Raw genomic sequence first — 14,386 nt, forward strand, 5'->3', positions numbered from 1 at the left:
CAGCCAAACGGCGGGCAGGAAAGCGCCACAAGCGGGACTGCAGCACGGCTCCACACTGACAAATTCCTGTGGATGTAATTAGGAGGACACCCCGGCCAGCAGCGGAGATTAAACCCTGGGTTGTTGAGGGTCGTCGCGTCCCCCCCTCCCAGCTCACCGCCAGCACCCTGATGGCAAACCTACACTCGCTGCGGCCGCCCCTGTCGCCAGCCTGATGTCCGGAGCGACATCCCGCTGAAGGGAGGGTTCCGAGTGGGCAGCCCCGGCCCCGAGCGGCGCTGCAGCGGCGGTGGCGGGGGCTCCGGCGGAGGAGGGCCGAGCCCAGGCGGGAGCGGCGCCGCTGTCCGCGGTGCTGAGCGGGCGCGCACCGGGCGCTGTCCGCGGTGCTGAGCCCGCCCGCCGCTGTCCGCGGTGCTGAGCCCGTGCCGGGGCTGTGCCGCTCTCCCCAAGTGCCCGGTTACTTTATTGGCCAACCCCACCGGCCCACCCCTCACGGAGTACAAAAAAAAAAAAAAAAAAAAAAAAAAAAAAGAAAATCAACAACACACAACAGCGAGAGCTGGAAAAATGTGCAACGTCAACGCGCTCGGAGTCTACGTGTGGGAGACGATCGTTTTCTTCAGGTAAGGCTCGGCTTTACGCGAGGAGTGCGGGCGGGCTGAGCGCAGTGCCCAGCCCAGCTCGGGGCACAGCCCCTGGGCACGGCCCCTGCCCCCAGCTGCCCTTTGCCTCCCCTCGGTGCCCCAGGCTCGCTCTCGCCCAGCCCCGGGCTCGGGACGTTCGGCGGCTCAGGGAGTTACTCCGTTTAATTAGCACCGCAATCTCGCTAACCGCAGTGCTGAAAACACCAAGCCCGGCTGCTTGCAAAGTGACAGCTAGTGGCGGCTGGCAATGCTGCACTTGAATTTGCCCGGGTAAATATTCCCACCTCGCCCCCTCCCCATGCTCAGATTGCAGGTGAGTTCCGTGGGATGCTTCCAGTGCCTGCCTCTGAGGGCTCACCCTCTATCCTTAGCTGGCATGTTTAAAATCACTGAAAGCAAAGAGTAATCTCCTTCCTTCCCAACTTATTTTTTTCTCTTTCATGATGTTTTGAATATTCTTTCTGTGCAGAATCTAAATGAAAGCCAAAGTGGGGGGTGGGGGGGGGGGGGTCGGGGATTTTTCCAATTATGCCTCTTATCCCCCAGCTGTATTTTAACTCTGGTTTAGATGTGTTCAGTTTCTCATTAAGGCTAAGATAGAAGGAACAGCTTTAGTCTTAAAGAATTGCTTCTTGTCCATCTGTCTTTGCAGTGCTTTTATTAAATGGACAAAAATATTGGATGGTAGAAGCTTCTATATTTCAATGAAAAATGCAGTCTGCTGTAGCAAGTGAGAGACACCAGATATAGGCAATTGGAGGGGGAAAAACCCCTGTTTCATGATCTGAACTTGCTCATCAGTCTCAGCCTTCCATTCAGTTGCACGGCTCTTACTTCTGTGTTTTGCCAAAGTCTCATCTCATAGTTTAATGTGAAAACATAGACATTATTTGCATAAAATCTTTGGCATAATACTTATCATTTTATGAATCACAGCAGCAGACCTGCAATACTGGCCAGACTTTGAGCTAACATTCTCTTTCCTTTTGAACACAAAAGCCTTTCTAGATATAAAATAATGAAACATCCCCACTGGTTCCTGTAATTCCACAGAAATTCAGAGACAGCAAGATTGTCTCATGAACTCAAAGCAGTAAATGTTTATGTTTGGTGATTTTAGTTAATTCTAGAATTCTTGTTTTACCTATCTCTGAGAAGCAGTGCCCAACAACCAACACTTCAGAGCCATCCTTTCTCATCTTAGTGACAAGTCTATTGCAGCCCTGAAGGACACAGTGGGATGGGCTGAGAGGGAGCAAATGGATGTGCAATAAACTCTTAGTTCAACAGTGGGGAAGCAGTGGGTTAAAAAACAAACAAAACAAACAAGACTAAACACAAATACCAGAAAGCAAAAGGAAAATCACATAACTGAAAAACAAAAAAGTATTTCCAGGCTTGCATTTGCTATGTCCCTGGTACTGAAGCCTCTGAAGTGCCAGAAAAGTGTAATTGATGCACACTGGTCCTGCAGATCCTGCTCACACTTGTGCTCCATCACACCACATGTGTGAGCACTGACAGGTTCTCAGCACATCCATCACAGTCATAGGCAATTCAAACCCCTGGTAAACCAGTCACTTCAGATTCTAATGCAAAGGTTCATAATGTTACAGATTATACACAGACATATGTGGTATTACATCATTTTGCACCCAAAAGGTATTTTTGTAACTTTAATTTCCTCAAAATCAGAATTTAAGAATATTTGAAAATGCTTTAACACAATTACAGGGAAAGGATGAAATCAAATTGCTTTATGTACTGCAATAATGTTTTAAATACCTTTAAAAAAAAACAAACAAAAAACCAAATCAGAACTGACTCTACGCAATGTTTTTCTTTTTTTCTCTCCCGCTTTGTGTTATGTGTTCAATTTATTACAGGCCAAAAATCTACCAGCCTTTCTAGTCCAGGAATAGCTTTGCTATTTCAGTTTCAGTAAGAGAAGTTTATTAATAAACAGTCATTCATAAATTATGTGTGCCAATTACTCCTGCACTCAGCCATACATGATGTTTAACAAACCCAAAGCTGATAATCCAATAATCCATAAGAGAAGTATGCATTGCTTTAAATTACAGAGTGCACCACGCTTTGTCAGCCTGTCAGAGAGAATCCATAGTATGTTAGCATATATACCACACAAATATATATTTAAAAAAAATTTTAAAAAAGAAAATCTAATGTTCCTAGGAAAATTATATACAGCCAATATAGGAAAATCAGCCAATATAGTAAATAAGGCTAGATTTGTTGCTTAACAGAAATGTCCTCCACCAGCCATTTAAAAAACAAGACCCCATGGGAAAGAGTAACAGTTGGTGTGTGAATGCAAACATTATGGTACCGCCAATATAGTATTTGTTTCTGTTCCAGTTGGGGTGTTTTAGAAGGAATTTGTGATATGTGACTTATTCTGACATGCCTTTCCTTTATGGAAGATCACTTCCCATCCTGCTACCTGCCTTCTCAGACTGCAGTCACTTAGCTGTGACTCAGGCTTTTACTGGGAACCTGGGCAGGGATGGGAAATGAAAACAGCTTGTTTGACCAAGCTTTCCTTACAGGTATCTAGGTAAAGCCAAGTGCTAGTTCTTTAAAATAGATTGGACAGTCTGGGGCAAAATTGGACACAGGGATTTCCAGATATCCTGCTTATATCTGTGGAGACATTTACAATCAGTCATTCTCCCAAAGTCTAACTACACACCCTGAGTGTTCAGCTGTGAATCCCTTCATGCAGAACAAAATGCTCCCTTATCCTGTGATGATTTTGCCTGGACTGTCTGTGGTACCATTGAATTTTCATAGCTGTAATGGTCCAGAAACACCACTGCATGAGCTAGAAGTAGGAATGCACCTTGTCAAATTAGGAGAGAAAAGATGCCCTAGAACTGACCCCTTACCCAAATGGACACTGTCTTGTGAGGGTTTGAAAATCTCTGGGCCTGATTTTGGTCCTTATATCAGGAATCAGCAGCACGACCTTCGTGACTCAAGATCAGGGTTGGCCCCTTCTGAACAACAATCTGTCAGCTAGCAGGAGTGATTCCATGCAACTGCTCCAAGTGACTCACAGGCTAAAAGTTGCTGCCAGCCTCAGTCCCTATTGGATTGCATACTGGCATGTTTATATTCTCTCCTGTCAGTAACAGAGCTCTTCATTGCCAGTTTATAAGCAATAAGAAGGTGCCACTGAGAACATGAAGCCTTAGCTTTGTGGGGAGGGTAAAAAACCACGAACAAACCATCTCCTAAAATAGTCTTGGCAAGTAAACGGGATGATTGGAGAGCTGCTGGTTTCATCTCCCTGAAAACACCGAGAAAGTGCAGGTTATTCCTCTCAATCTCTAAGGCTCCAGCTCTAGCTCTGGAGGGAGAGGTAACATTACAGAGTGAAGCCCCAACCTGAGACTTCCAGAGCCACAAGATAAATGATGTAACAGATGTTGTCAATAGTCACAGAATATATATGCTTACTAAAATCCACTAGGAGTTATGCCTTATGACCTGTTGTGCCTCTGCAGAGTCCCTCATCTCCATGAAATAAAAGTGATTTAGCAAGTCTTGGACCAGATGTTTCTAAGGATACTTTTAGCTGCTTTGGTCTGCAACCTTCAATAGCCCCATTAGAGACCCTGCTAAAAGGTTTACAGACCCAAGGTTTGAAAATGTGACCATGTAGACAATTCTAGAAACCCTTATAAATCATTCTATAAAGAAAGATTAATTTGGTTTCATTGCAGTAAAAGCACAAAATATCTGGGACCCTGCCTTCTGTAGGGGCTTTGATCCATCCACCCTGACTCTTGCATTTAAAACAAATCAACGTAAACTACATAAAACATTTTCTGACAGCCTAGTCTTAACATTCTTCTGAGCCAAACAACTGCCTTAAACAACTCCAGACCTGCTCAGAGCTCAGACCTGCCTCAGAGCAGAAGACAGGGTCCAGAAACATTTGTGAAAAAACCCCATTCTTCCCCCCTCCCCAACTTAGGCTGGGTACAAAGAGCAGGAAAACCCCAAATAACCAACTTGCTCATCAAAACTATTAAAAGGAATGCTGTTGTTTCTCAGTGGGCTAAGAAAATACCCTTGGTGTCTGAGGCAGTGGTGCTGGGCAGATTTTAGGTAATGCAGACTGGCTGTCCACCTTGGCTCGCTCTGAACATTACCCCACACTGCAGCAAGTCCCACTGGCAGAACAGAGATTTACTGTTCAAATACCTGAGAGCTGTTGCTTCTGAAAAGAGATGGAGATTGGAGGGAATGGTCAGACTCTGCCCTTACATGCAAAGGCCTACAGAGACTTCCTTCAAAAGCAACAATGTAGGCATGGGAATTCTTATTCTCCTTCTCCCATAAGAGGAGTTGGAGACCCTTAGGTATGAAGCAGGTCAGCAGCCCTCTGACTCTGAGTGTCCCAGATTTAGCAGCACAGGAAAAGGCTCAGGAAGTTCACTCTGCTGCTGACCAAGTGATTCCAGCCAGAAAGGAAAGCTCTCTCATAAGCAACAGCACAGAGCAGCTCCCCTGGTCCTGGGCAAACACATCCCTTGTGAGCTGAAGAAATTCATCTCCCCAAACCCTCAAGAGCTGACCTGGATAGAAAAGGATCTCAACGTCTGAATTAAGAAGTAAATAAATGTCCAAAATTAAATTACTTTATTATCCCAGCACTGAGCAGCAATCATTCATTTGCAATAGGAAACCAGCATATAGGCCTGTTCTCATTTCACCCCAGCATGCAGCTTAAAAGGACTCTCCAAAATCCAGTGTCAAAACAAGGTGTCAGACCACCTAATGAACAGAATTTCTATTTAGGTACTGATGAAAGACAAGGGTCTTATAAAAATAAATCATGCTTTTAAAAGCATACTAACTCACAACATTTAATTATGTCAAATCACATCACCTATTCTCACCTGCTCATTTTCTAAACCAGGAGCTTTTCTGAGATCCCAAAGTGATCAGCATTAAGACAATAGATAGGCTGTTTACAAATTATGACTTCCATCTGGTTCCTTTGCCTGTATCAGCTCTCACTGTTGTGGCACATTGAATTAGGGTTTCACTATTTCTGGTATATTACCCTTTTACTCTCATTACCTGGCATGTTTCTACTGACCTTCATCCATCAGCTAGGGCACAAATTTTGGGGTTTTTTTTTCCATGAACTATGGTTATACCTGTGCACCTCACACATTCCAAGAGAAATGATTCATCATAAGCTTTCAAAAGCTAGAAAATGTCATTCCAGTACACCCTTCCCAGCACAGTCTGATTCAATTTTTTGATGGACAAAAAAAGCAATTCCAAAAACTTTTGATAACTTTAGTTTGGAAAAAAAATCCAACAAAATTACAGAAACCCCAACCACCAACAGAACAAAACCCAGCATCAGCTTGGGATACATGAAGCAAAAAGGAAGGAGGGAAAGAAGCAGGAATTCCTGCTGCAAGGCACTGGAAGGATCAGCAGCAGCCATGACAAGAAAACTCAGTCTGACTGCTACCTTCCAGACCTACTTGCACAGCCCAGGAAAGAGCAACTTTTGCACTGTACCAGCATAATAAGCTATTCAACAGGTCAGTACCCTTTAAAGAGACAAAAAATTCACCTATTTCTTTTCTCTCACTCTTTCCTCAAAGTATCCAAACAATTTACATTTGTGTTTACAAAGGCAGACAGTGCAGAAACCATTTCCCTCCAAAGGAGGTGGTTTGCATTGGGATTTCTTAGCCAAGATTGGTGCAAAATGTCAGAGTTCCCTTTCCCTCTGGGGAAAGTGCTGATGCAGTCCAGCTGATCTGGTGCTATCGATCCCATAGACACCTCCAAGCTGCTCTTAAATCTCTCTGAGGCTTCAAGGGACTAATGCACAAAAACTGAAAAAATCCAGAAATACAATATTTGTCCTCCCCTCAGCAAGGCCAAAGCCCAGAGGGGGCCTGCAGAAAACAGAAATAAACGGAGGCAGATGCACCCATTGTTCACAGGAGCTGAGCTTTGCCCACTGTGCAGACAATTAGTTCATCCATACAGTGCACCACGGTGAGCTGCTGATTTGGGGACTGCACCACATCTGCCTGGGCACCACTCGCATCCTGTAAATACATCTCTGCAGGGTATAAGTGCTAGCAAAAAGAGCAGGAGAAATCTTAATTTACCAAACCTCACAAAATTTAGATTTTGAGAGGGAGGGCAAAACATAAGAAAATACTTCAGCGCCTCTGCTTTCCTTTTGATTTCTCCCTCTTCACTCTTCCATTGAGGCTCACTGCCTGCTAGAAATAAAACAAAATAAAAGGAAAAAAAAGACAAAACACCTAAGAGCCTTAGCAGCCAGCCAGGGAAGCCTCTTGTGTTTATCAGTGCCTCGCTGTGGGTGGGTGAAGAGGGAACAGAGCACCAGGGGGCTGCCAAGCCCAGGAGTGTCGCATGGCTGGAGCAGCAGGGCTTGCAGTGCCATCAATCATCCCGGGCTGCCTTTAGAGCAGAGCTGCCGCCAGCAGCTCCCCAGCCCTGCCTGAGACCACTCGCCCAGAATGCAAATCCTGTGCCCAGCCCCGGCAGGGCGGGAGAGAACACAAATCAATTAAACGGCAGCGCAAGGGGGATCAGGGCTGGATCACTCGGGCTAGCAGCAAAACGCAGCTGAGCCAGGAATCCTGCAGGAAATCCACAGTCATGATTTTCTCGCCTTTACTTGATTTCTTCCAATTTTGTTTTTATTCTTTTGTTTCAGATAATGCCCATAAAAAGATGCATTGTATAAAGCCTCGAGCAGAGACACCCCCCCCCCCCTTCCTCTCTTTTATGGGAGAGTTACAAAACCTGAAAGCTTGCAAGGGCCAGCTGTTATCAGCACCCTTTAAAAGAGCCTTAGCTCCAAACATCCCTGCTGGTGCCTGTGCAATGTTGGTTCAGTCCCCCATTACAGCAGGATATGTTCACCACAGGTATTATTACCTCAGTGAAGAGGGGAGAACCTCCAGCTTGCTGGGTGAGGGAACCTTTCCTTATAAGAATTTTGTTCTCAGCCTGTCTTCACAAAGTGACTTTCTGAGGGGTATGTTCACAATCCTGTCTCTGTTTGCTCCCAGTGCTTTCACCCTCTGGAAACCCTGCTGATCAGGGCAATAGCTGCTGGCACACCCACGTACAACACAGAATTCTTTCCTGCACCAGGTCTCCCAAGATCTCATTTACAACCCAAAATGTGTGTATCCCACCTCTCCTGCCACTCCATGGGCCTAGGAATTGTAAGCATTGTCCAGCTTCCAGCCCCATCCATCACACCCTGACACAGAGCTGTGGACTTTGAAATCATCTCCCAGCACTGTGGCTGACAAAGCAGCAGCCTCAAACACAACTGGCTCTCCTGCACCAGGGCTGAAAAAATGGAATTTGGTTTCTTCAGTTCCCTGACAAAACAAAGTCAGAGGGCACCTGGAGTGAGGAGGAGAAAAATCCCTCCTGGGCAGGGGACCCAGGGCTTAGCCTTTCCTTCCAGAAGTTACACTTCATTATTACTCATGAATAAACTGATGAATTACACCAGGAATCACAGATGGCACAGAGGGAACACTCAAGTCCAGCAGGGTATTTGCATTGCAATTACAATGATCAATTCCATCAGAAAATATCAACGTGAGTGCTCTCATCACACAACTCACTTTACACAGCACAAATTTCATCAGAGCCCCAGTTTTACCACGGGACCCACAGTTCTGTAGGTAGGTTACACAGGTTAGCTCAGGAGACCTCTTCAAAGGATCTGCAGCAAAAAGTTCCGATTCAGAAGATAAAATGCACCACCACTCTTCACTACATGTCATATCTCTTAAAAGAATTCTATTCATACCACTTCTGATTTAGCAAAAAAACAGTTACAATATCCTTACCCCACCATAACGAGCAGCATAAATCCTTAAAGTAAAACTAATTTTTAGAAAGCTGCTGTAGGGAGCTATTTGAACTGATGGGAGTGACTGCAGAGCTATAGATAGAAGGAGCACCCACGACTTCTCGGAATTCTCTGACACTTGTCTGGTCTGTGATCTAAAACCCTCTGACGTCAATTGAGGTTCCCATTGCAGCTCTCCATCCAAACACCAAATCAGGAGCACATCAGCAAAGAGAATATTCTTACCTAGATGATGAAGTTTCATCTTGTTAAGACATTTCCCCCCTTTATTTACTGCCTTCAGGAGGGCTGTTTATGCACGACTTTGAATATCTGACTTAGCCCTCCTGACTTTAAAAGGAATATGCAGTGTGTGTGTGTAAAGCTACAGACACATGCTTTTGTCTTTGCAAGGATGTTTTCCCCTTTGTTTTTCAACAAAAAACAAAAAGCAATTATAACTTCGTTTTTTTTTTGTAAGCCTCTCAATATAGGTACAGGTGAGAGTCAATGCTGGTACTTGCTGAATTTATCTCACAACTGGTTAAAACCTGAGCTTTGACTTGTATTTCTCTGTTGTTTGAACTGTTTTCAGACCTGTCTCAGAGGCTTAGGATCACACCTCTCCAGAAAGTCACTGCATGGGCTCCAAGAGCTGTAGATGCTTCTGGAAGAGGGAATAATAAAGTCACTAGGGATAATGCCTGGGGATCAAAAATTAACTTAAACACTTTTTAGTAGGTGATAAGCAAGAGTAACCACACAACAACAATCCTAGTGAGGAGCAGACCCAGCACAAAGCTGAGCATTATTCCCATACAATTTATTGGTCTCCCTGTGCTATTCCCAGGCATATACAACATGCAGATTTCTCCTCCCCCCAGCCAATTGTCTAGTCATTTATTATTTTCTTACTGCTCTGTCCAGGCAGCGTCAGCAAATGTTCCAAGTGCTGGTGTCTTTCCATAGAGTTAATCAGTGTAATTGGGATGGTTTATAGTTCTGGACAGTGTTTTGCCATATGGCATAGGAGCCATGGGCTGCAGGAACGTGGCAGTGGAGCACAGACACCAGAATGTTTCAGTCTGAAGAGATTTTTCTCACTCCAGTGAAGTTGTTACAGCTTTCCCTGGATGGGAATGACCATAGAGGGTTAATTCCCTGAGGTTCATGAAGAAGTGCCTCCCAGCTCCTCTCCTTAGGAACAGCCACAGGGACCAGTGACAACAGGGGTGGTGCAGGACCTTTGAGAGTGTTTTGGGATCCTTTGGGTTAAAACTTTAACTGATTACATCCTGTGACTACTGCAATGCAGTTACTTCTGGTGCAAGAGCTAGAACTGGTTTAAAGAGCTCACAGCAGCAGAGCACAGCCATCCAGGACAGAAACACTTAACAAGCCCACTCTTTCTTTCCTGTCCCCATCCTCCTGCCACTAATGGAGACAAATAATAGCTCATTTCCCATTTCTTTCTCAGAGTGAAATCTCTCCCCAGGTTCTCAATTTCCATATTTCTCCAGTCTCACTGTACATGTCCACTCTCCTATCCTGTTCCTGTATTCAGGCCTGCTCCCTGCCTCTCCTGCATGAGCACTCAACTGAATTAAGAAAATGACCATGTCCAAATTCCCTTCCCACCTGTGAGAATTAACTTTAAAATTCCCCCCTGAGTGCACCCCACACCAGGGGCTGTAACATACCAGCAGCTGAGCACGACCAAGGGGCTGAGATCCCTACTGTGCAACCAGCACATCTGTAACACTCTCAGCTCCTCCTACTCAGCACTGGGAGAGGCCAAAAATTCAGTATTGGGGCTCTCTTCTCCCACTCACCTCCACTATTCCATCTCCTTTCCACCTCTAATGCTGCAGGCCAGAAATTCAGACAAGGTGATGGAGAAAAACAGCCAGCAATGAGTTTCATCCTATTTAATTGAATTGCATATCAATATTGATTGTGCTATTAATTTTGATAGTAAATCTAATCATTAAAATAAAAAGTCTGCTTGCAGTCTCTGCCAAGCCTTCCCAGCAAGGGTCTGGCAGCATTCCCCTCTAGATAACATGTTGGTGTGCAGTCAGAAATAAATGTCTGGGTGCAGAGTTTAGGGCTGCCCCTCTTTCTTTCCAGGACAATCTGTCCTTCCTGCTGCAGAGAAGAGAGAGACAGGCAGCCACAGCATCCTCTGCATCCAGGCTGGGCTCTGCTGAGCTCCAGGATCTGCTCTGTGCCTGGGAGAGGGTTCAGGAGGAGGAAGAAGAGGGTTACCCATGTTAATTATGGACAGCACAGTGCCTTTCTGTGCCCAGCTCTCTGATGTGCTCTGTCCAGCTGCCCCTCTCAGAGCCCACTGGAGTCAATAAAACCAAACTGATGAATTCTCCCACATCCCCCAGCCCCAGCGCTGCCCCAGCCTGGCTTTGGAGGTAATGGGGGAAGCAGTTATTCTGCACACCTCAGCCTGCCTCAGACCTGATGGATACTTCCCTCCCCTGGGATATCTTCCTAAAGAATACATCACATCTGAAGGACAAATGTGCGAGGCAGCTCACCTGGACGTTATTCCCAACACATCCCTGCCAAGGTTTCTGGCTTGCTGTGTTTCAAAAATAATAAAAACCCCAAACAAATCACTCCAGAAACCTTTGCTGAGCAGCACAGAACCAGGGTAGGGGTAAGGTATCTTCTGTCTCCCCAGCCTGCAGAGACCCCACCTCTCTGGTGCCACTGATGTGACACCACTTTACCTTCACAGGGACCTGAGCCTTCCACACTTTGCAGAGAGATATTTTCTTTGCAAACACTTGTTTGGCAACAGTTTGTTTCTGCCGTAAGACATGATTTTTTTTTACACTCAGAATTAATGATTAACAATTAAATTATTTGACAAGGGAATAGAAGCCCCGTGCTAATTAAATTCCTTCATCACTCCTCTTTGAAAAGAAAAAGAAAAAAAGAAAAATGTATTTCTCAGTATCAGCATTCAGCCAGAACAGGGCATTTTGTGATGTTGGACTTAATTAGATGGACGACCATGGCCACAGCCAAAAAAAAATTACAAAAAATATTGCTCAAGGATCACGCAAATGGGAGGAGGAAGAAAAGGAAACAGCCAACTGGAGAGCCAGTAATCAAATGAACAGACAAATCCAGACTGCAGAAGAGCCACTTTCTAAACCAAATAATTGCTTATAAGAATATATCATCTGTTTAGCTGAAACAAAACGATGCAGACAGAGTAAACAGTGCCTGTATAGGCTGGGAAAAACCAGCAATAGGTGTCCTGCAAAGCTTTGTTTTAAGGGATGCAACCCTGAGCTGCTGGGCTGCTCATCTCCACCACTCTCACATCCTGCTCCTGGCTGGACCTCCTGGGGGCTTGCTGGTGTCTGCTTACACACCAGCATTAATATCACAGAAGATTATGCTAGTTCATCGACCCTTTGAAGAGATCCTTCCCATTGTAGCTGCTGTGATGATTGCCTGATGGCACTTCCTCAGCCAGATCCACTAGGGATTACAGCAGCATAAATAAGATAAGCCTCTGTCTGACTGCTATTAAAATGCTCGGCTCAGACAGCTCTTACACCCTGCAAACTCCATCCTCAATGGGTTTGTTACAGCCTTTGCCTCCCTTTGTTTATTCACAGAATAAATCTTCTCTCTGAGCAACACAACAACCCCCACTAAATTTCCAATTCTCTTCCAGTGCCAATAATTTTGGAATCACTTGGCAATTCCCCTCTCCTCGTCTCTGAGCCAGGAGACAAACAGTCCTGTGGGACTTTCGAGGGTGTTCTGGAAGGACTGAGGGATGGAGAAAATCCCAGAAAGCTCCCAAGACAGCACATAAAGCACTAGTCCAGACAGACCTGGAATACAGAGGAAGCTGGCAGAACTTTTGGGTGCTGTCTGAGCTAGGCTGCCATTGCAAAGCTCAGCTGTCAACCAGAGTGAAGATTTTGGGGCTGTTAGACAGAATCCATCTAGGGGTGGATCAGCCTCTCTGTAGCTCCCAGTGGAGTTTTGTGCTATTATTTCAGAGAGAGAATGGACTCAGCTGCCTGCTTCTAGAAAGGCTGTTCCCTATGCACTCTTTTCTTGCCAAATCCAGGGGAGTCTAGTTTTAGGAAAGCATCTAGTAACCAAACCAACTGGGGGGAACTCAGAACTCACCATTCCCAGGTAAAGCCGCACAGCAGCCAGACAGATTTTAAAACATGCATCAAGCCACTGAAGCCTTGTGTGACAGTTTCAGCACATGCCCAGAGGTGCTCCCAGGGACTGGTCACAGGGATGGGCATGAAGATGCTGGAAGCAGTGGGGCTGTGAGAGGGTGGTCCCCTGCCAGAGCTTTCTGAGCTTCAGTTAACCAAATATTTATTGCCATGCAGGAAGTGAGCCTATGAAATTAATTTATTTGTAGCTTTGATGCAGAAAGGATCAGAAAATGGCACCCAAGAAACATAGATTCACTCATTGGAAGTGGGCTGAATATATCAAGTAGAGGCTTTCACATGGAATTTAGGGGAAAGATGAGCGCTGATTTCTTTTCTTTTTTCCACCTCATTTTTTAAAACAAATGCCAGGGGAATTGCAGTTTCTAATTATCTTTTTCCACTTAAAGATTATTAGATGCTTATTAAGTTTGTATTGCCTCTCCCCTCCCACACACATTTTCCATTTCCATATACTTCATCCAGTCTACAGTTAATGAGAAGAAATCAGTGTATTGCACTGTCTGGCATCTTGCTGAAGTGGCAGAAGTCTTTGGTTACCAAGTCATTTGCTGCTTAATTGAAATCTTTTCTCTGGACTCATTGCCATGCAGACACTCCATTGGAATGCAGTAGTCAAGCCCAGTATTGATTGTCCTCCCACTCCCAGCTTTCTTCTGAGTTTGCAAATCAATTGCACCCTGTTGCTTTCCTTCTAAAAACAAATTAAATTAAAAAACATCACCCATTCCACAACCCCATTTACCCCTGAAACACATTGGCTCTGCCTTGCAGTATTTCCTTGGGGCAGAGATGGGGACAAGACAAGAAAGGGGCCATGGTTGTGGCAAGAGCAAGATGCACACCTTGTCAGAAAGAAGTGCAGCAGCCTGTTCAGAAACCCTCCAGTGGGGGAGTGGATTTGGAGTACACAAAGGAGTGAATAAAATCCCAGTTTTAGGCTCTCACTGGAAGTGATCTGGAATTAATCTCCCCTCTTCACTGCAAATTAAACAGTTTTTAAGAGTTAAAAATCCAGCAATCAGAGAACTCTGTTGCAACTCGCAAAAGGAGCCAGACTGCAGTTGTGAGTTTGCAGGACTGAAAACCAAGGCTTGGCAGACCATCACTGCTGACACCAGAAAAGAAAGTCAATGCAATGCAGTTACCAGATTCCTGATTTCGAAATTAGGCACCCAAGCACTGTAGAATCCCATCTGATTTTTTAAAGATCTGAGGAATCAAATGGTTCAAAATGCTCTTATCAAGGCTTTATTAAGAGAACATGTCTCTTTGGGGTTTCAGCTCAAACTTGCATTGCAAGAGCTCATCTTTGGGGGCAGGATCACATTAACACCATGCATAGTTACGGTCCCAAATTCTTTCCAAAAGATCTTGTGTCAGTACTTAGCACTACTGCTGCAGGTCTGACTGCTGCAAAGCTTCCCAAGGTGAGGACCCTGGTGTCACTTGTGAGGACATGTGTAGCCAAATAACTTGTGCCTGTTGTCAACTCCCTTAGACCTCCCAGCTGCTCCCTGTCAGGGGCTCCTCACTGTTCCCACAGCCTTTGTACTTAAAAAAAAATCAGTTTTGCAGAGTGTGAAGTG

At 45.0% G+C, this 14,386-nt stretch overlaps 1 protein-coding gene across 1 annotated transcript in view; it reads left to right on the plus strand.

Annotated features, from left to right (window-relative positions):
• The first annotated feature begins 567 nt into the window (after positions 1 to 567).
• GLRA1 (glycine receptor alpha 1) overlaps positions 568 to 14,386 on the plus strand; it is a 36,483-nt gene continuing 22,664 nt past the window's right edge. The window contains exon 1 of the mRNA XM_059860520.1: positions 568 to 623. Within this exon, the coding sequence (XP_059716503.1) occupies positions 568 to 623 (56 nt within the window). The remainder of the gene's footprint in view (positions 624 to 14,386) is intronic.

Source organism: Haemorhous mexicanus, chromosome 15 (assembly GCF_027477595.1).
Source record: "Haemorhous mexicanus isolate bHaeMex1 chromosome 15, bHaeMex1.pri, whole genome shotgun sequence".
NCBI classification, from domain to species: domain Eukaryota; kingdom Metazoa; phylum Chordata; class Aves; order Passeriformes; family Fringillidae; genus Haemorhous; species Haemorhous mexicanus.